This window comes from Salvia splendens, chromosome 12 (genome assembly GCF_004379255.2).
Source record: "Salvia splendens isolate huo1 chromosome 12, SspV2, whole genome shotgun sequence".
Lineage (NCBI taxonomy): Eukaryota > Viridiplantae > Streptophyta > Magnoliopsida > Lamiales > Lamiaceae > Salvia > Salvia splendens.
In genome coordinates, this window is record NC_056043.1 from 32,784,586 (window position 1) to 32,806,475 (window position 21,890).

Consider the following 21,890-nt stretch of genomic DNA (forward strand, 5'->3'; position numbering starts at 1 on the left):
AAAAATTAGTGTAGTAGTGTGACACGGTTAATGTGAGGATAGTGGTATGATACTGCATATTATTCGACGTAATTAATTGTCTCACCGAATCTTTCAATTCGGCCTAAAATTAGTAAGTTTAACTGAATCTTTCAATTTTGACATGATACTTAATCCTTTTTTTTTATTTATTTAAAGGAGGATCAATGATGGTTCCCCATCTACCCCATGATACTTAATCTCATCCGTCGTAGTTTAGTGTTTAACTGAATATTTAGTTCGACCCAAATCTGATAGAAAAGTTTACCATCAACGATTAATTTTAATGAGATACAAATGATATACTAATTGTCTCTTAAAAATAAAAATTATTTACTTTGATTCGTTCCCTGAAAATAGAATCTTTCTATTTTAGGAAATTTCTTTCTCTCTAGTGAGGCGAGACTCATTTTCTATTAGCGCACTTTTGCTTTCTATATCCTCTTATTTTACCAATTTTACATTAAAATCCGTGCCAATTTCTAATGTTTTCATTTTTAGGGAAAATCATAATAACTTAATATAGTTTGAATGGCTAAAAATTGCTATAACAATTTATAGTTATGAATCGTGATTAAATGAAATGCTATGGGCCTAAAGAAAATGGGTAGCCCATCCCTTGAATTGGGCGGATAACTTGGGCCGGGCCGTACACTCTGATTATTGACAAGACTCGAGTGGAATTTGGTATTTTGTTAAAATGATCTACAAAGTTTTCCTATTTATGTTCCATACATTCATTAGTGAACCACCTATTTACTTTTGTCATGAATCTTGTTCCAAGATGAAATTGTTAAAAAATTGATAATTATCTTTCATTGCTCAATATTAACTTATATTGATGGGGCTTTCAATGCGCGTAATGTGATCTCATGGTTTCCCTCAGGGAAGAGGAGGCGGCGGCGATAGTAGAGAAGGGGAGGAGATGACTCGTGCATCGTAAGGTTGCATGCATGTAAGTGTTTGTCTAACTTTGTCCTAAGATTGTTTGAGCTGAATTGCCTCATAGATTAAATTTGTTACCTGATGAATGTTAAGATTAATAGCCAAGACTAATCTACTTTTACATTACCTTGAAATTAACTATCATATTATATTGACTAGTTGAACAACATCCATTCATAAGACTCAATCTTATCTAATCCATCAAACTTAACACGAGTTAGTGATTCTTGGTCAATAATTTGAGTTAGAAAACGAACAACATATGTACATAGATGAGAATCATGAGATGAATAGAGTTTGGAATAGGTTGTTGCACCTTAATTAAGGTTAGTTCAACTTATAATACCCTCTCAATTCATATTTCCACACACATCACTATCATTCAATAAGTTGCCATATTTCATACGCCAAATACATAATAATAAATTAAGAAGTCTACCTTTTAAGGTCATAGTTTAAAACTATCAAAAGTCTAGTGGAACAAAATATTGTTCTTTTATTAGGAGAATATTAAAAAATTTCAAAGTCCTTCTTTTATACACATTGTCTAGATGACTTGATTATAAAACTATTAGTACATAGTATTTCTTATTCATATCTTTTAATTTATAAATTATAACACATCAAGTCATTATCTAAGCCACCTTAAATAAAATAGCCTTCTTTTAACTTCTAAACCAATTAACTGTTGAGAAATATAAATCCACTGATCCACTCTACGCAAACAATCCAAAGATTAGATTCATATTATAAGATATGCAAAATTGAAAAGATTTTTATCCATTGGAATTTTGTTACCTTAATAAGTGGAGTACATCAAAATTCAAAATCTTGCTAACGGTATTTAATTACGTCTTGGTATGATATGTTTGCATTATAATAATGTAACATGTCATTATTTTGAAAGCGAAGGCTTATGTATCTCTAGTGGATGTCTTTATAGAGAAAATTATACTATAATAGCTAAACAAATAAAAGTTGATAATTAGAAAAAAGTGTTAGGAAACTTGGGCTTCCACATAACTAATTTAATGTATAATCATTTTTCAGTTGTCCAATTATAGTGATTTATTAAATATTAAAGTTTAGGCTAAAGTTTAGTTAATTTGTTATGGAAATAAGTGTAAATATTATATGAGATTGTCTATATTTAATTTATTATGGAAATAAGTGTAAATATTATATGAGATTGTCTATATTTAATTTATTATGGAAATAAGTGTAAATATTATATGAGATTGTCTATATTTAATTTATTATGGAAATAAGTGTAAATATTATATGAGATTGTCTATATTTAATTTATTATGGAAATAAGTGTATCTATAATATGAGATTTTTTATATTTAAATTATTATGGAAATAAGTGTAGCTATCATATAAGATTTTTTATTTGTTGAAAAATTGAGTAGAAAATAAAGGGTTTTATATTTTACATAAATAATAGCTAGGTTAAGATCCCAGAAGAACATATCCCAGTATTCTCAATACGTGAAGAACATATCTGACTGCAGTAAAGCAATTCCGCCATTTAATTCAATATGGATATAGGTATGCTTTCACTTTATAATTTTTGTTTCCGATTAATCATCATAGAAATATTTATGTAATTGTTCATTCAATTATTTCAACAAGTATTATTAGTGCCACTCTAGAATTGAGATGTCAGTGTTTGTTCACTATAAAAATGTTGTCACCAAGTTCACATTATTGTCAAAAGACTTAATATTTTCTCATTTATGTTTTTCATATAACAAAATTTGTAACAACTAAAGAGAACTCAATAATTCATGGATTATTTTAAAATAGTACTAGTATTTATTTACATAAGTCATTTCCATACCCCACCTCCAAATATTATTAGCCTCCCAATAGACATTTCTTCCTCTAGCAGTTATATATATGATGATATATAAGTATATTTATTAGGTTTATTGGTACGTAAATTATTTTATATTGATCAAATTATTATTTATATGAAAAACATACTCACTATTAATTAACTTATAAGTTTTGAGTTTAATGCTCCCGTGGTCGCCTGAAAATCCGAGGTGACCAAATCACACGGCAATTAAAACATCATTATTTTGAAAATATAACCATTATACTTATTATTTAATTTTGACGAAATTCTGATTTTGCACTCTCTATTGGATTTTGCACATAAACATCAAAATCCATCTTAGTTTGCTACTCTATCCTAAATTGTAAACTCTTTATGTGAAAGTGAATAGTGATACACGTATTTTTCTTTGTATGTATTAATTTCCTATTCTACTATAAATCCAAAAAGCTAAACCCAAATTTGTAAATATATCATTTTTCATGCATTTAATGCACCTTTATGTAGAATCACGAAAATTTTAATATTGGAGTTTGAAATTAGAATTATTAGATGAACAGAATAAAATTTGATCAAAACTAAATAATTCAGAGGCTATTATTAATACATGTAATGTCATTTTAACATCAAATAAAATTAAAAATCAGATTTTAAAGTTGATATACAAAATCAAAATTTTCTAAAAACTTAGAATATTATGTATCAGTTATTATTAATACATGTAATGTCATTTTAACATCAAATAAAATTAAAAATCAGATTTTAAAGTTGATATACAAAATCAAAATTTTCTAAAAACCTAGAATATTATGTATCAGTTACCCTATTATTGTACCAACAACTTTTGCAAAAATAATTCTACTTTGGTGAAAGTGGGTGAAAAGTACTTCTAATTATACTAATAGACCATTTCAAGAAATTTTCTTCACATCTAAACAAAACAATAAAAAATGACGCTTGATTTAATAAAGATTTTCCTAATGTTTGATTTTTTTATAGTAACAAAGGTAACACACACAATGTATGTTGACTTTATTATATATGTGAAAATTGATTAAATATCTTAAATCAAGTACAAAACCATATCTTATTTAGCACAAACAATTTAGCAGTAAAAATTCGTTAGAAAAATGAGAGCTCTGAAGCTATCGGCCTTCAAATTTCCCGGCGAAATTCCGGCGGCTCTTGAAGCCTTCGTCTCCGCATACCACCGCCTCTTCACCGTCGTCGAATCGGATTCCGCCGCCTCGATCGCCTCCTTCGCAATGTACTCCGCCGGTACATTTCTCGCAATCACTCTGCCTGCATGGATGTTTCTCTACTACCGGAAAATCAGTAAACCCTTCCTTCGCGCCGACGATTTGGAGGCTACTGCTAATTTATCCTCACTGGATAACGGTAAACTGTTAGCTGTTGTTTTCGATTTCATCTTTGATGGACGGCGAAAATCGCATGCAAATACTTTTTTGTGGAGAAATTGGAGTCGTTAATTGTGTTTACGGTGATCAGTGATTAGTGATTAAATAAACCGTTAATTACCTTTTATGCTGTGCCAGAGGATTTCGTGAACGATTTAGCTCACAATTTTGGGGAATTTACTGCGTAACGATAAAGCGTCTGATATTGCTTCAATTTTCCTTTTTTTTTTGTGGTTATAACTGTTCGATTGATCATTGATGCAATGTTGATTTGATTAATGATTTTTTTTCATGTAGATTGAGTTTTGAGTGAGATTGGGATTATATTTATATCAATGACTTGTAATACGCTTGGAACAATTCATGATTAGTTCCATGTAGCTCACTAGTTAATATCTAAGCCTGTGATTATGTGTGAGGATCCGACGATGCCAAACTCAGTTGCTAAGATGTTCCTCCTCTAACCAATTATTGACATTTAAAAAAAAAACTAGGTGTGAGGATCTTATTGCAAGGGAAATTCCCTTTGTCACTGATAAGCTTTGTTAAAACTCTTCAATCTACATGCCACAAGTTTGCTCTAGTTTTGTGTTTCTTTATTTATGTATGGGATGCTTTGGTCAACCTCCGTATCTTAGGTGGTTGTCGGTATTCTATACATACAGAAATTGGTTATGTAGCCCTGTTTGAGGCAACCTATGAAGGTGTTTAAGCATGTAAAGAGTCATTACTTTAATCACTATGCAAGGTCCCCTGCTGTATATTACAGGTGGTTGTCGTTTTACCTTAGCTCGCAAGTAGATAGACTTGTGTTTAGTATTTTACCACTTGCTGAAGCATTAGTGTCTCTCTCACGAGGTGTTTATCCCTATATATTTCCTATCTCAGGAGGAATCAGGAGAGGCAAAGCCCCTGCTTCTGATGATCTGTACGAGGACGCATTTTCAATTGATGATGCTGGTTATGCTGAGGAGCTTCAGTTCCAAGAAACACTGATAGCCTCGGAGATTCAGTTCGAAGAAGCACTGATAGCCTCGGAGCTTCAGTTCGAAGAAACACTGATAGCCTCACTTTTTGCTTCGGAGTTGGACTATCCATCTTCATCAATGCAAGAGCCTGAACCTATGTTTAATACAGAAATAACGAAGGTTGAGATAGCTGAGGGTTCGGGCCAAATCTTCTGTGGGATATGCTTGGAAGACAAAGCGAGCTGGCTGATGTTCGCGAACGACACGTGTCAACACTCATTCTGCTACGAATGCACAGCCAGCCACATTGAAGCAAAGATCCAAGAAAAAGTGGGAGAGATAGCTTGCCCTGCACCAGGCTGCAAAGCTGAGCTTGACTCTGTTGCTTGTAGGCAAATGATCTCCGATGAGGCCCTTGTTCAGTGGGACGAGGTGCTCTGCATGTCACTCATCCCCGAGTCTGAGACACTGTACTGCCCTTTCCAGGACTGCTCAGCTCTGCTCTTGAATGATTTAGGGGGTGTGATTGAGAAAATAAGATGCATCGAGTGCAAGAGGTGGTTCTGTGGGCAGTGTCGGGTCCCCTGGCACACGGATTTCACGTGCAAGGAGTTCAAGAAGCTGTACGCGAAGAAGGGAGGGAAAGTGGATAAGATAGTGAAGGAGCTCGCGAAGAAGAAGAGATGGCAGAAGTGCCCCAAGTGCAAGATGTACGTGGAGAAAAGCGAGGGATGTATGCACATCACGTGCAGATGCGGATACGAGTTCTGTTACCGATGTGGAGCTACCTGGTCGGATTCTCACGGCCCCTGCCGCCGCTGGAAATTTTAGGTGCTTCTTCTCCGTATATATAGGTTTTATTATTGGTTTTCATTATCGTAGGTGCTTCTATGGATAAAGATTCATGTTAGACGATGTTTAATAATTTAGAAAAATGTTTGCAGAAATTCGGGAGATTTTTGAATATCAACAATTACAATGATGGTGAATTTCCTCTTTTGTAACATCCTTTACTCGATTATCGAAAAATCGAATACGTGGTGTCATTTCGGACCCGTTTCTACTTGTTTCTTCTACAGTTTCTCCTACACATTAATCTCTCTGTCCTTTTTAGTCATGGCAGCTTCTTCGTTTCTGGCCATCACAAGAGTTAGATTTTGGCTAATTATTAGTTGAGTAAACAGAATTATCATATAGTACTCACTAATGTAAAATTTTATTTGTCTGTTATATTTTTTTTTTATAATTAAAATAGCGGGAATAGATAAAATCCTCACTTCTGCAAATGTGGGGTATAAGGAATATTCATTTTTTAAATTGCCACATATCACATCTATCTTTATTAGTACTCCACAAATTTATAGTAACTCTAAAACATGTGCATCCTAGCAATGACTCTTGTGATTGTTGGTGAACTCAATGACTTAGCTTTCTTGTAATTCCTTTACATTTTATTTTAGTAAATCCCTCTTTGTTCATTCAAACTATATTATGATAGAAAGGTCCTCTTCCTCCCCTATGATGATCTTATTCCATAATCCATGGATAAGGTATAAACTTTTCAAAAGAAAAGTAATATCCATTTATCACCATCTCACTTTGCTCATGTTATCACCAAAGAACCTCCCCTTTTTGTCACCATCATTCACCAATCTCCACCTATATATCTCTTTCCCTTCTCCCACAACACTCCAAATCCTCTCCCATGGCTTCCAAACACCACCTTCTTCTTCTTATTTTCCTCATGATCTCAACCTACACTTTTTCCCAAACAAACCCTAATCACAACCAAACCTATTTCTTCACTCTCATGAACAACTACACCAAAGGCAAAATCCCTCTCCAATTGGGACTACTCCGCCAAAGGAAACAACTTCTGCAGCTATTCCGGCATCACCTGCGACTCCTCCGGCCAAAACATAGTAGGAATTGACGTCTCCGGCTGGTCATTATCCGGCGAATTCCCCTCCCAACTATGCTCTTACCTCCCCAAACTCCGCCTCCTCCGCCTCGGCCACAACAGCTTCAACCTCTCCCTCTCCCCCATCACTAATTGCACGTCCCTCGAGGAGCTCAACGCGACCTCGCTCTTCCGCACCGGAAACCTCCCTGACTTCACGCCGTTGAGCTCTCTCAAGGTTATTGATCTCTCCTACAACCTCTTCTCCGGTGACTTCCCTCTCTCAGTCACAAACCTCACCAATCTCGAAACCCTAAATTTCAACGAAAACCCTAATTTCAACTCGTGGCAGCTCCCGAAAACCCTAACCAAGCTCACGAGCCTCAAATCAATGATTCTTTCAACGTGCATGTTGGTGGGCGAGATCCCGACCTTAGTCGGGAACCTCACTTCGCTCGTCGATCTCGAGCTAAGTGGGAACTATCTATCCGGCAGAGAACTCGGCCGGCTAGAGAATCTGCAGCACCTCGAGCTCTACTACAACGAGCTCGAGGGCCAGATCCCTCACGAGCTCGGAAACTTGACCAATTTAGTCGTCCTAGACATGTCTGTCAACAAGCTGACCGGCGAGATCCCGGCCTCCTTCTGCCGCCTCCCGAAGCTGAGGGTGTTTCAGCTCTACACCAACGCTCTCACCGGAGAAATCCCGCCCGAGATCGCGAACTCCACGACGTTAAACACGCTGTCGCTCTACGAAAACCTCCTCACCGGGGAAGTCCGGAGAGGCCTCGGGAGATCCTCGGTGATCGTGGCGATGGACCTCGCCGAGAATCGGCCGGAAGGCTGCCGGAGGGCCTCTGCAGCGGCGGTAGACTCCACTACCTCCTCATGCTGCAGAACAATTTCTCCGGGGAGATTCCGAGAAGCTATGGTGAGTGTAAGTCGATTGTGAGGTTTCCAGTTAGTGATAACAATCTTGAAGGTGAGATACCAAAAGGGGTTTTCTCATTGCCTCTTGCATCGATCCTTGATTTAGGGTTTAATAATTTCATTGGATCAATTTCAAAAACTATCGGAAATGCAAGAAATTTGTCACAGCTTTTCTTGGAAGGGAATAGGTTTTCTGGCTCTATCCCTAAAGAGATCTCTCTTGCTACAAATCTTGTCAAGATTAATCTCAGCAACAACCTCCTCTCTGGTGAAATTCCTCATGAAATTGGGGGATTGAGAAACCTCAACATCTTGATGCTGCAGAACAAGAAGCTGAATTCTTCGATACCGGAATCGTTATCCTCTTTGAAGTCATTGAATGCTCTTGATCTCTCCAACAGTTTCTTAACTGGTGAAATCCCGGAAAGCTTGAGCAAATTGCTTCCAACATCTTTGAATTTCTCAAATAATTCACTCTCTGGTGAGATTCCAACCCCCTTCACAAAGGGAGGTATGTTGGAGAGCTTTCTTGGAAACCCTAATCTTTGCCTACCTTCAAACTTCCATTCATCATCTCAAAATCTCTCAATTTGCTCAGAAAAACCCTATTTCAAGAAAAGGGCAGCATGTATTTGAACATTAACATACATTTTGTTTGCAATATTGATCATTGGGATTGCATTTCTTGCCAAAAAATGGTACACCAAAGAGAAGAAGGTTGTGGAGACCTACGACACAAAGTCGAATTCGTTCTTCTCCTACGACATGAAGAGCTTCCATCGGCTGAGCTTCGACCAGCGCGAGATCATGGACGCGATGGTCGAGAAAAAATAGTAGGGTACGGGGGCTCGGGCACGGTGTACAAGATCGAGCTCAGCAGTGGGGAACTAGTCGCAGCGAAGAAGCTGTGGGGCCGGAAACCCACGGCCTCGGAGGAGCAGCTGGTGATGGAGAAGGAGCTTTTGACGGAGGTGGAGACGCTCGGAAGCATTCGGCACAAGAACATAATGAAGCTCTATAGCTATTTGTCGAGCCTTGATTGTAGTTTGTTGGTGTATGAATACATGCCAAATGGCAATCTTTGGTAGGCGTTGCATCGGGGGAAAGTGGTGTTGGATTGGTCAATCCGACACCAGATCGCGGTGGGGGTAGCCCAGGGACTGGCCTACCTCCACCACCATCTGATGCCTCCGATCGTGCATAGAGACATCAAGTCGACTAATATACTCTTAGATATTAACTACGAGGCTAAGCTCGCGGATTTTGGGATTGCTAAGATCCTTCAGGCAAGAGGGTCCCATGATTCTACCACAAATGTTATTGCAGGGACTTATGGCTACTTAGCGCCAGGTACGTGGTCCGTGTATGTACGAGAACTGTGAGAACTCTGCACTGAACTGAATATTTGTCTGTCCTGAACCTATAGTTTTTATAGGTTCAGTTTCGAATGCAATACTAGGTTCAGCACAGAGTTCTCACAATAGTTTTTTCATTAGAACCACATATATATACAGTAATACACTATAGTTGAGCTACATCGCTGGGTGGGGGTAATTTATAATTATTTAGGGGTATTTTAGTAATTTTCTCACATACACAATTTTATGATAAATTCAATTTTTTTTCAAATTTGTTACTCCTCCTTGTTTTAATATTAATACAACAAAAATAAGATATTTTAAAAGAAATCTTGCTGGGTGAATTGTCTTCTTAGGTCCACGAACGTGAAATATCTGACTCTGCCACTAATATTGATACGATTGTATAAAAACCAATGGTTCAGGTAGGTTCCTAATTTCTTTACACGTGGTGTGACAGAATAAGTGTACTCATCAAGGGCGACTACGAAGTACGAAATGTGACGTGTACAGCTTCGGAGTAGTGCTGTTGGATAGTGACGGGGAAGAAGCCGGTGGAGGCGGCGTTCGGTGAGGGCAAGAACATTGTGTCATGGGCGAGGGCGAGGGCGGAGGAGATGACCGAGGACGGGAGTAGGGAGGTCTTGGACAAGCGAGTGTCGCGATTGTACGAGGACGACATGGTCAAAGTGTTGACCATCGCCCTTCGTTGCACGGGTGGAGCTCCGGCCCTCCATGAACGAGGTGGCGCAGCACCTCATAGAGACGGACCCTTGCAAATTCAACTGCTGCAAATTTTCCAAAGAAGTTAAAGGATTAATGGATGACCCTACTAAACCAAATGAAAACAATTTTTAATTTTTCTAGTTACAAAATTAAAGTTATAGTAATGTCTAAATAGTCACCCCACATATGCACCCATTTCAATTCCTATTTTGTTTGCATATTCTTTAGAATTTGGAATCTTGGTTTATGCATATCCATGGACTGCTTTTTTAACACAAAAAGGTACTCCCTAATTAGTCTCTTTGTATATACTTCAATTATTGAGGTGGTCTGATTCGGTGGTGGTCAATTTAATAGAGAAAAGGGAGTAAAAAATTGTTGGTTAAAAATTTATCTTTATTGCTAGAAAGTATATATGCAACAGTATGAAGAAAATCACATGTTGAAATGTCAAACGTCCATGCAATCAATGTTGATTTGTGAAAAAAATCAGAACAATTGAAAGTTCATACATTTACCGATGGAATTCTAATACTTTTGCCAAACCATAATTGGTTAATTAAAAGCCCATTAGGAACAATTACAACATTACATAAAAGAAAAGACTCACTCTTAATGAACATTTAATCAATCAACACTTAAATTATATTTCATGATTCTTCCTAATAAAAGCAACAATAATTACCCCAAACCGAAACCCTAACACTACACATACACTCTTATTTCATCCCACATTTTTTCATACCCTTTTTTCCCTCAATTAGGCTTTGAACGGCTTGTAGGTCTTCACATCCACGGCTAGCCCTTGGATCGAGCCCGCGGCCGCCACTAGCGACACGACGAGGCAGCTCCAGCTGAGGATCTTGAGCCACATCCAATTGAACGAGTATTTTGGGATTTTTTGCTGCGAAATGTGCATCTCGATGGGGAAGTACACCGTGAGTGGGTAGAACGAGGCGGCCCCGATGAGGCCTAAAATGTCGTTGAAGAACGGGAAGATCATCGCCAGCACGGCCGTCACCACCACGTAGCTCGTCCGCCACACCAGCCGGAACATGTTGAAGCCGTGGGACCCCATGAACGGCATGTACTCGGCGTTTATGAACTTGCTCTCGGGCCATCTCTTCTGGCACGACTTCTCCACGAAGGCAAATATCGGCTGCGCGAACACCTGCACGTGTAAACGCAACCGTATGATTACATCGGGCGGGTTTTAAATTTTATTTTTATGGTTTTTTTTATGTGAAAACGTTAATAGAGGACATTTTCTAGAATACGCTAAAGGTTCTCAATTCCATGTTACATTACCTATGTAACATGGAATAGTACTAGTAAAAAGATGTAATCAATACCTAATCTGGATTAATAAAAATAATATAACTAAAAGTTGTAAATTAAATATAAAAAAAGCATATAATAAATTAATTACCTGGTATGCACCAATGAGGTGAACTGCAATGCAAATATTGGCAAAATCAATTAGCCAAAATGGTTCATAAAATCCAAATCCAGTGAGGAAATTCCCAGGAGCATTATTGCCAAAAGCAGCATAACCCACACAGCCACATAGCATGTAGAATAATGTTGTGGTTGTCACTCCTATAAATGAAGCCTTCTTCATTACTTTGTTCTCTGATGGCTTTGACTTCAGTGTGTCCTATTCGAATAATTTCAAATATAATGCATTATAAGCAATTTAAATTGGCTGTTTTTTTCAAATCTGAAATAATATTCAATTCGTAGTAATAGTGACATGATTACATGGCGTGGCCCCTTCTTCAGTTATTTCAATTATTTATAGTTCGATTGGACAAGGCACGTATAGTAAGATCTAAAATTATTTTTTAAAATAAATTATAAGAAAACAATAAGGCAAACGTTTTCGAAATATTTATTAAGTAAATAGATAAATATGCAAGTAAAACGTAATAGTTTGACAAATCTAGGAGAATATAAAAGTAAAATATTTGAACTTTTTTTAATTAACAAAAATTTAATTTTTGAATTAATATTTCTCCGCCACCCAAAAAAAGGTGTGACCCAATGTAAGAAATGGATACCACAAACGGAAATAATCATTACTGTAAATACATATGAAAATATATTATAAAAAGGGTTATATGATTGATTTCATCCATGATGGAGATATTTCGTATGAGAAATAAGGAAATGTGGTCCGTTTTAATAACAGTGACATCCACCATAGCAAGGCAAAGATGAGACAAATGAGATATAACCATTTTGAAGTAGAATAGTATACTCTACATAAGGGAAAAAAAATTACTCTAATCGTCTATTATAAAATTTTCCTATTTACTAGTAGTATTTTATAATGTATACAATTAAAATGGATACTAATTCTAAAATTTTACAAGGATGGCTGCTATTCTTTTATTCTACTATTTCAAATATTCTCTCTTTCCTAATTGTCTAAAACAAAATATTTTGAAGAGGAAAGGAGAATGATCATGGCCTTCATATATAGAGTAGAATCGAGGGAATATAATATACATGTGTGACACATGAAATTGGGATATAAAATCTGATCATTGTATATTTTGTAGATGGATGATATCATGATAAGGAATCACATGAATTACAAAATCAGGCACATTAGTTGGACATATGTATGGGGGCTCAATGTTTTTGTCATTGTATGATTCAAGATATGTAACCACTTACCTATTGTCGGTTGTTATCAAGTTGGCACATTAGTAGTTAGCATTTTCTTTACTATTATTACTATTTTTTACTTTAACAAAGAGCAAAATTATAATTTCATAATATACGTGTTTTTAAAAGAACATATAAATCCCAAACAACGACGTTTGACATCTTTTTCTTCCTTAAAAGGGGTGAAAATGGCGTTTAATTTTTGTTATTGGTAAGATATGAATATATCACTCTTATAATTTTACTATTATGACTATTTACAATTACGAAGTTCTTTAATCATAAATTGACCGTATTTTGCCAATAAATTACAATCAAAATATTTATTGGTCCTAAATTGGTCACATGTTACCAAAAATTCACAACCACCAACCTTTTATTGGTGAATTTACCCTATTTTTGGCTACAATGCACTACCACGAAACCTCTACACAATAAATTAAGGCTAATTTACATAAATTTAAAACAAAACAAAAAATACTTTTAAGTCAAATAAAAAGATATAATTGACTTGCCTGGATTTCGATGAGCACGGTGGAGTAGGCATAAGCAAAGGCTATATTTCCAATGGATTGAAATGTTCTCCACACCTTATCTGATCCCGATAGGTCCACCCCGACCGTCGTCCCTGTCAGCGTCGTCCTCACCTTGTCTCCACCACCTAAAATCCGAAAAGTCTCGTGCAGAATCGCGCAAATAAGTATAATATTTCCGGACTATCCAGATATAAAATGTCGTATTTTTTTGTACTAAACAATATTACAAATGAATTAATCATACACCCTAGCTAAATCGTCCGTGCCCTCGTATAAATTACCTACAACTTTGGCTATAGAGAGGCCGAGGCCGATGGAAGAGTACGCAAAGGACATAACGGCGGCCACAATAGAGAGCCACGATAGCTCGTGAAAATCCGGTATTATGCACAAAACTATCTCAATTGCCGCAAATATTATCATGAACGGGTAGGTCGGTTCAGAGCAGTGCGCGTCATGTCCGTGTTTGTGATAACAGTTTGACTTCTTTATGGCCCTATAAATTCAAAATAAGCAAATTCAAACACTAAAAAAGTTACTACTACAATTTTGCGTGAGACCAGTGTCGGAGCCAGACATTTAACAACTTTCTCAGCAAAGTTTCTTTTCAAATTAAAGCAAAAGTTAATCTCAATTTACACAAATTTAACAAATCTCCAAAACTTATATTTGAATGGAAACTTATATTTATTGGAATTTAAATGTAATATTTGTATTGGTACTTACTCCATACTAATAGAGGCAGTTATTGTGTAACCAATAGTGATTCCAATAAGATTGCCGTATTGCGCCAGTCCACACAGCTGAACTTTTACACCACCTAATTAAAAAAATCACACAAGAAAAAATGAATTAATTAGGGAGAAAATAAAAGTAATTCCTCACATAAATCACTGCAAAAAAATAATTAAATATTAATGCAATTATAGTGATTTTTCAAGACAAAAAATAGATAATTGCTAGATTTTCGAAATTAATGTACAATAAGGTTAACTGGAAAAAATGGAAAATATAATTGATGAAAGGATGTGAGGATATGACATGATAATAAATGTTATTTGTCTTTTCCATTTTTGAGCAGCAATAATTATTAGTTAGGTACTGCAGATTTACCTTTTTCCCACACACTTAAAAAAAGAAGTCAAAACACATTAAAATCATACTCTATGCACTCCAAAGTAAATTTACTCACTTTAACATAATTTTACTAGTAAATTGTTACATCTATTTCATCCACTACAAAATGGAAAAGGCAAATAATTTTACTAGTAAATTGTTACATCTATTTCATTAATTAAACGATACATATATAGTACTTTTAATTAAATGTAAGCGCGAAAAAGAGTCCGTGATACAGAGCAAAAGTTTAGACAACAACAAAAAAGTAAGCCTAAAACAACGGTAAAGAACACGAAAAAGGTCACGATTTTACCTAAATGGGCGCGCACGGCGTCCATGTAGGTATAGTTGCGGGTCCCTTGGACGGGCCCCGGGCAGCGATAGGAGTCGGCCAGGAGGGTCGAAGTATAGTAGGTGATAAAGGAGAAGGCCATGAGCACGGCGGGGCCCACGAGCCATCCTAGCTGCGCGATCGCCCACGCGAGCGAGAGCACCCCGGACCCGATGACGGCCGTTATGATGTGCGAGCTGGCCGTTAGCAATGTGCCCGTGCGCTTAATATGGCCGTCGTCGTCGAAGCTCTTGGTGACCTCGGCGGATTCGGTGTACATAGGAACGGAGGAGAACTCTTTTCCCATTAGTGTGTGTTTGTGTGTGAAAAGTTCTTGAATTTGTGTGTGTGTGTGTGTGTTTTTTTGGGGAAGGTTCAGTTTGTGATTTGGTATAAGAGTAGAGGAGGAGTGTGGAGTGGTATTTATAGAGTGGGATGGGTTGAAAATGAGAGGCTAATAAAGTATGAACATAAATATAAATTATAGTATACATTTTTGTTATGTTTCCAATACTTTTTTCAAACCCTCTATTAATGAAATTCATCTGTTGACTCCTCAATTTCAAGATTTAATTATGTTTAACTTTTATATATATTTATCTCATGTCACACATCTGTTGCCTAGATATTATAATTAAAGGCTAAAAAATCATAAATGCAACTCCCTTTGATAGTAGTATTCACTTATAAATGTTTATTTCCTCAATTATTTTGATAAGTGGCAGCAGCTGTCAAACCAGAAATGGTATAAATTTTTCATTGCAATCGAATTAATTGGAAAATGAATTGCAAATTGATAAGGGCATTTTTCATTCATCCAATATATGATATATCCGATAAGTCAGAGATTCAGAGTTTTGAGTTTTCATTAGAGTAAATGAGAGGATAATAAAATAGGAAAATGCCATAATTATTTTCTTATATTTGAAATTGGACACTGGAGGGTAAATTAAGATATATAACATGATGCGAATTATTCAATATAATTCATTCATTACTCATGTATTATCATTCAAACCAAATTAGTATGCAAATTCAGAATTTAATGAAAATGTAATACTGAATCTTTACAAATTTAATTATGGTTTCTTACACAAGATTCCATATCTATCCAATGAATAAATATTTAACTTTATCAGATTCTCAAAGTAATTGTGCAAAATAAGAATTTACTTTAAATTAATTAAGCTATTATATCCATATTAATATTCTTCATATCATATAAAGCAATAGTTAAAGACATAATTTTGTGCAATAAAACTCTGCAGCCACAAGAAACCCATACAAAGCGTTTTTAATAGATATATAAAAATTAATACTTTTAATTAATAAAACATTAATTTAATTGTTTTATTTTAATAATTTATCAATAGTTTAAATCTAAAATACGCACTATTAAACTTTAGTCTACAAAAATAAAATCTAAAAAATAAGAATTTCAAAATACATTGTGTAGACAGCTATAGTGTGATTGGTTTACCATCATCCGATTAATTTTAAATCGGTTTCATTTCTACATATTTGAAATTTTTTACTACTATAATTAAAAAACTACCTTATCCCCAAAGTTGGGGAAGAATCTAGCCTAGATGAATATACTAACCCCTAATTTTGGGCTTTAATATAAAATAATTGTTCAAGAAATCTTGAAAAACACACTTATGTGGGATTTAGGACATTAGTTTGGTCTTTAATGATGATTTCCAAGGAGTGATTTCTTCTACTTTAATTTTTCTTGTATTAATAATTTCATCCACCATAGACGGTGCATGCTTTTTATTTTATTTTTGTGGCTCTAATTCTCCAAGTATATAATGCCAATAATATTTTGAAAATGGTACGGTACGAACCATCAAATGTGATGCACTAATAATAATGTTTTAGCTATTCAAATAGAATTTGTATTATATTATTGTGAATAATATTGAAATGGAGCCGCCGTTGACTTCGGCTTTCTTTGTTGTTGTAAGTCAATTTCATTTATTTGGTTGTTTGGAATAAAGTTTACAACATTAAAGGCCTCAACAAAAAAGAGACTTATAATAATAAAAAAAATTCAATCAATTTTATAAAAATTTTGCGTCATGCTTTGTCACTTGGGTATACGTAGAATTGAGCAAAGTATCATTCTTGAAATTGACTAGATTTCGTGACTAGGTAGATTTTGAGTGGAATCGTGCTTCATAGCATTTCTTTTTTCTTTTTCTTTCTTTTTTAGTGGCATGATATTGGAGGTTGTGAGTTACACAAAATCAACTCTCCAATTGAACTCACAAATTTTAATTTAGAAAAGGAGAATTGATTTTTTGTTAAAAGAAAATAGTTAAAAAGAATTTGACTGCCCAATTGAAAGTAGTGAAATTGAATAGATTGATAGAAGCCAATGAGTTGGCGTGGTTGACATTCTTAATAAGGAGTATATCCACTAAAAAAAAGAACTAATCTTTTAATAACATAAAAAATAGAACTTACTTGTATTGGAAAATTTTGTAAAAATGAGTAATTTAGGATGTTGAAGAAAATGTCACTAAGTTAAGGATAAATTATATTAATTTTTAATGCTTTATGACGCTTCCATTGGCATAACATAATTTTAATTAGGACACTAAGAATGAAGATGTTTTTTTGAAGTGGTGATGCTATATTCAGAAATGCAAATTTGCGTCCTGCTTGAAGTACTAGTTCAGTTTTTTTAGTTTAGTTTTATTCATAATTGCTTAATTTTGTTTATTTTCTTGCAATTGACATAACACAACATTTGAGTAAGACTGATTAATCTTTTCGATATAAATCGACTTTATTTTTGTGGCATCTTTATTACCTCAAAAAGTTTTTTATGAAGGGGACTAAAAGTTGAGTTATCACGTCTTGTTTTTGTATGAAAAGTCTTAAAGTTATTTGGGAGTAGGGACATAATTCCAATTTGAGGAATGGATTGATGGAGAAAAAAGTGAAATTTCATTAAAAATATTCACTGTATGGGTAAATAGATCTATAAAAGAATATGTTGTACATGAAGAAATTGTGAATAAATATAACTAAAATGTAGTACTAATTAAGATCTCATCTGACAACTGTGCACTCTCAACTGTACTATAAAACCATTAATGTGTTTATTATTGTGGTCCTAACCATGGCAAAATACTTTTTTTAATTGAAATATATATAGTTAATTGTGCTATTAAGAATACAACTATGTACTATCAATTTTGTTCTCCAACAACCAATTTATTAAGCTTTTTTATCCGGTATAAATATTGAAAATCTTATTTTCATATTGTAAAAATAACAAATCATCATGTTGATTTTTTAACGTATTTTTTATTGTGTTTTGAAGAAACTCAAGTGTACACTTTAAGAACAAAACACATTTTATACTAAAATTGGCATCAAATAGATGTTTTACAATAAATTTTATATTATTATTTGTCCACAATAAGTAGTTATGTTTTTCTAGTTTTGACTGTCCACAAAAGTTAATTATCTCCCATTTTTTATAAATTTCTAGATCATTAATCATTCTCTATTAACAATACTATAATAATTTGTTACCCTCTATCTCTCTAACAATTTACCAATTTTACATTAAAATTTGTGGCGTGCGCTACCCTGACTATTAGTTATGGACGAGGAGAGTAAGATATATATATATATATAGGAGGTTGATCAAAACAAGTATGGGTTTATATAAAGAAATACATGCCAAATTTCAGCCATAGGATCTGGCGAGATCATCTTGATTTTAAAACATCTGATGGCTCAATTAATTCATTAAATCTTGTTATTTTATTCAATAAAAATCCAATAAGGTTAATTAAGTAATTAGCTCTATCACGTTGGTGATGGCATCTCCTATAATCTTGTCATTTCTCTTTCCACTATCAAAGTATACGCGTGAATTATGAGATAAATTTCTTAAACTGCATCTTCTACGTATATTCATCTTCTTCAGCCACTGTAACATCAAACTTCCATTATAATTGTTTCAGGTTATTATTTTCCATTCTCAAATATATATCATCGTCGTTGGAAGATCATAACTCCAATCGCGTTCCAGATTACTTTTAGAGCATCTGCATCGGTGATCTCCGGGACGGACAGCGTCCGTGCCGCTGGCACTGCGTTGCTTGATGCATCCAGCACGTCCGTGCCGCTGAGCAGGCTGACGTGGCGCGACGGGATTGGCCAACGGCATAGCCGTTGGCATTTTCAAATTTTTTTAAAAAAATTGAATTTAATTTAAAAATTGTTTTTAAATAAAAAATTTATTTTCCCACTTCCCAATAAATTATACCCGTTTTCTTCCCACTTTTAATTTATTTTTCAATTTTTTTTCCCAAAATTCACATTTTCATCTATAAATACCCTCATTTCCACACAAAAAATTTCCCAACACACTACACAAATCTCATATAAATTCTCTCATCAATTCTCAATCTTTCACTCTCACAAAAAAAATGTCCGGCTCCGGCGATCACCCCTCCGACTCCTGCGGTTGGAACCACGAATGGTTCGGCTCACAACCATTCCCTAGTGCGGAAACGCAATTCTCAGCCCCTCCTCAAACCCAAGGTTCTCAAATTCCGTGTGGCTACCGACCTTACCCTGTGGACGACCAAGATGCCCCCGATGGGCGATACGAGTGGGCACCCGAACCCAGATCGGGAGGGAGCGGCGACACTCAAACGTCTCCTACTCCTACTCCTCGTGGTGTTCGTGTTCAGGGTCGTGGCGACAGTCATCACGTCCGCACCCCGTACACTCCGGCGGAGCTGGACCAGTTATTCAAAGCCTATTTGATTATCTCCGAAGATCCGGAGGTTGGCACGAACCAAAGCGATGATAGGTTTTGGTGGCGCGTCTCTCGCCGGTACAATGCAAACTGCTTGGATGGAACCATCGAGCGCAATGAGAGTATGGTGGGCAATGCCATCTTCAGAGCCAACGAAGAAATCTAAAAGTTCCAGGGGTATTACCTCCAGGAAGAGTGGTCGGCGGGGAGCGGCAGGAGCGAGCTCGACATCATCAGTGCCGCCTTGGGGACCTACCAATCCCAACATTACAAACCATTCAAGTACCTCAACGCTTGGCAGAAGGTGTGTGTATCCGAAGTCTATTGTAAAGTGGTTCTTGGTTGTGTATATATTACCTGATCGTAACACTAATAGTTAGGTTAGCTCAATATCTCAATATCCCACTAAAGGAAACGTCCATTCCTTTCACAACGTATGGAAGCTCGATAAACGTTCCTCCTTTTTTAGCAAGCCGGCAGGGCACGAAATTGGTGGATTTCGATTTATTTTTTGTATCATATATGCAATGCCGTTCATGTAACCAGACGTTAAAAACATACCTGCTCAATGTTGTAGCCGGGACTGGGGTGGTTAGACAGATTAAGAACCCTGGCAAATCTATCTAACCAATTTCCAACTGCAATGTCTAGTGTCTCGCCAAAGATACGATACGATACGATACGATACGATACGATACCTGCCCTCGCTATAGGCAATAACCTGAGTATTTCCCCCCGCTCACATAAAGGACAACCGGATCATCTGCCCCGGTCACTATCCTCTCCGTCTCAATATGTGCTACACACTGATTTGCTAGAAAACCATGAGTTTCATCCTAAAATCAATTGGTGATAGGAGGAGAGGCCCATGAGACTTATATAATGGATTAAGCTCTTTGTGTACACCGATGTGAGATATTATTATATTTATTTTTATGTTTCAATTGCCAACACGATTAACCCCAACTATTGGCTTCTTCCAAAGTTGTGATAAGATGCGAATGACTATAGCTGATACCTACAAAGAAACACGGCATATTAAGCCTCGGAACCCCAACGTTACATATCAATAATACAAATAACCAATCAAAACACAGTGTTGCATTCCATTGTTGATACAATTTTAAAAGGCCAGAAAGAAAGGACAAATATCAAAATGCAACAATTTGTCACATCCATAAAATGATCTAGGCATTTCAAAGAACTCACAAAAGATAACCATCAAGGAAAAACCCTCTACTCGAATCGATCCATGTTGTTTGCAGTCTCATACTTTATCCCAAGAGGTCTCTATGGTCTTATATTCCACAAAAAAATAAAGATCATTTAGCCTCAAATTTCAGCAGAGACTTGGTCTCATTTAACATCAGTTCAACCAGAGTAACACCAATCAAACTAAATCAAAATGGAACAATGTTCAGCTAAGCTTTATAAATTGGTAATAGAGCTGAATTTATTTGGAGTTGAAATATCTAAGAGCCATTCGAGCTGAGACTGCATAACATACAAAAAAAAAAGTGAATTCATAGTAGTACTATAGTACTCCCTCCGTCCCACTTTAGGATCTCAGTTGAGTTCGGCACGGGTTTTAATAAATGTAAAAGAAAGTTGGTGAAAAAATATAGTGAAATGTGAGTCCTACTTTTTTATATAAGTTTTATAATAAAATGTGAGTGAAAAAAGGTTAGTGGAATGTGAGGCCTAATACAATTTAAGGAATATTTTAACTAGGACCCCTAAAGTGGGACATCCAAAAATAGTAAACCGGGACTCCTAAAATGGGACGGAGGGAGTATTTTATAACTGACCCATTTTTAGCTAATAAATGTAATCTATTGGCTTTTTGTTTCTAAAAAAAATCAAATGTAAGTATACGATTGTTAAATGGTTAAAATATTGAGGATACTACACCTTTTTGTAGTAGAATTATCTCTTGCTTGCTGCCGGTGGATGAGAAGTTGCAGAGGAGGGGGATTGAGTTAGCGTCTAGGTGTCAGTGTTGTAGGTCTCCTTCGGTCGAGTCTCTCAGTCATGTCTTTTTTCGAGTCAGTCGGCGGTTTCTGCATGGGAGTATTTCGATGCCTGGTTTCCTTCCTCGCACATACCGATTCACACGAGCACTGATATTGCACTTAGACTAGGTCACTGGCGGAGGTCCTCCTTCCAGAGGGCTCCCGCCAAGCATATTAGTTTTCTTGTTCCTTGTTTGATTGCTTGTTTTCTTTGGACGGAGAAGAATGACTGCAAGCATGGCGGTAGTCCTTTTCGTCATTCACATGTTATTTGGCAGGTCACTCATCACCTGCATGTGTTTGTTCTGGCCGATAGGATCA

At 35.8% G+C, this 21,890-nt stretch overlaps 2 protein-coding genes and 1 pseudogene across 2 annotated transcripts; 2 read left to right on the top strand and 1 right to left on the bottom strand.

Annotated features, from left to right (window-relative positions):
• The first annotated feature begins 20 nt into the window (after positions 1-20).
• On the top strand, positions 21-6,139 carry LOC121758477 (probable E3 ubiquitin-protein ligase rbrA). Its single transcript, XM_042153870.1, has 3 exons — positions 21-973; positions 2,411-4,204; positions 5,113-6,139. Exons 2-3 carry the CDS (start codon positions 3,937-3,939, stop codon positions 6,021-6,023), a joined length of 1,179 nt encoding a protein of 392 aa, XP_042009804.1. The 5' UTR covers positions 21-973; positions 2,411-3,936; the 3' UTR covers positions 6,024-6,139.
• A 594-nt stretch (positions 6,140-6,733) lies between these two features.
• LOC121757918 lies at positions 6,734-10,387 on the top strand (annotated as a pseudogene).
• A 232-nt stretch (positions 10,388-10,619) lies between these two features.
• LOC121758860 (amino acid permease 6-like) lies at positions 10,620-15,163 on the bottom strand. The gene is made up of 6 exons (XM_042154274.1): positions 14,748-15,163; positions 14,042-14,135; positions 13,597-13,811; positions 13,295-13,440; positions 11,536-11,763; positions 10,620-11,277 (listed from the first exon to the last, which is right to left on the bottom strand). The coding sequence occupies exons 1-6, from the start codon at positions 15,070-15,072 to the stop codon at positions 10,867-10,869; spliced, it is 1,419 nt and encodes a 472-aa protein (XP_042010208.1). The 5' UTR covers positions 15,073-15,163; the 3' UTR covers positions 10,620-10,866.
• Between the last annotated feature and the right edge of the window lie 6,727 nt (positions 15,164-21,890).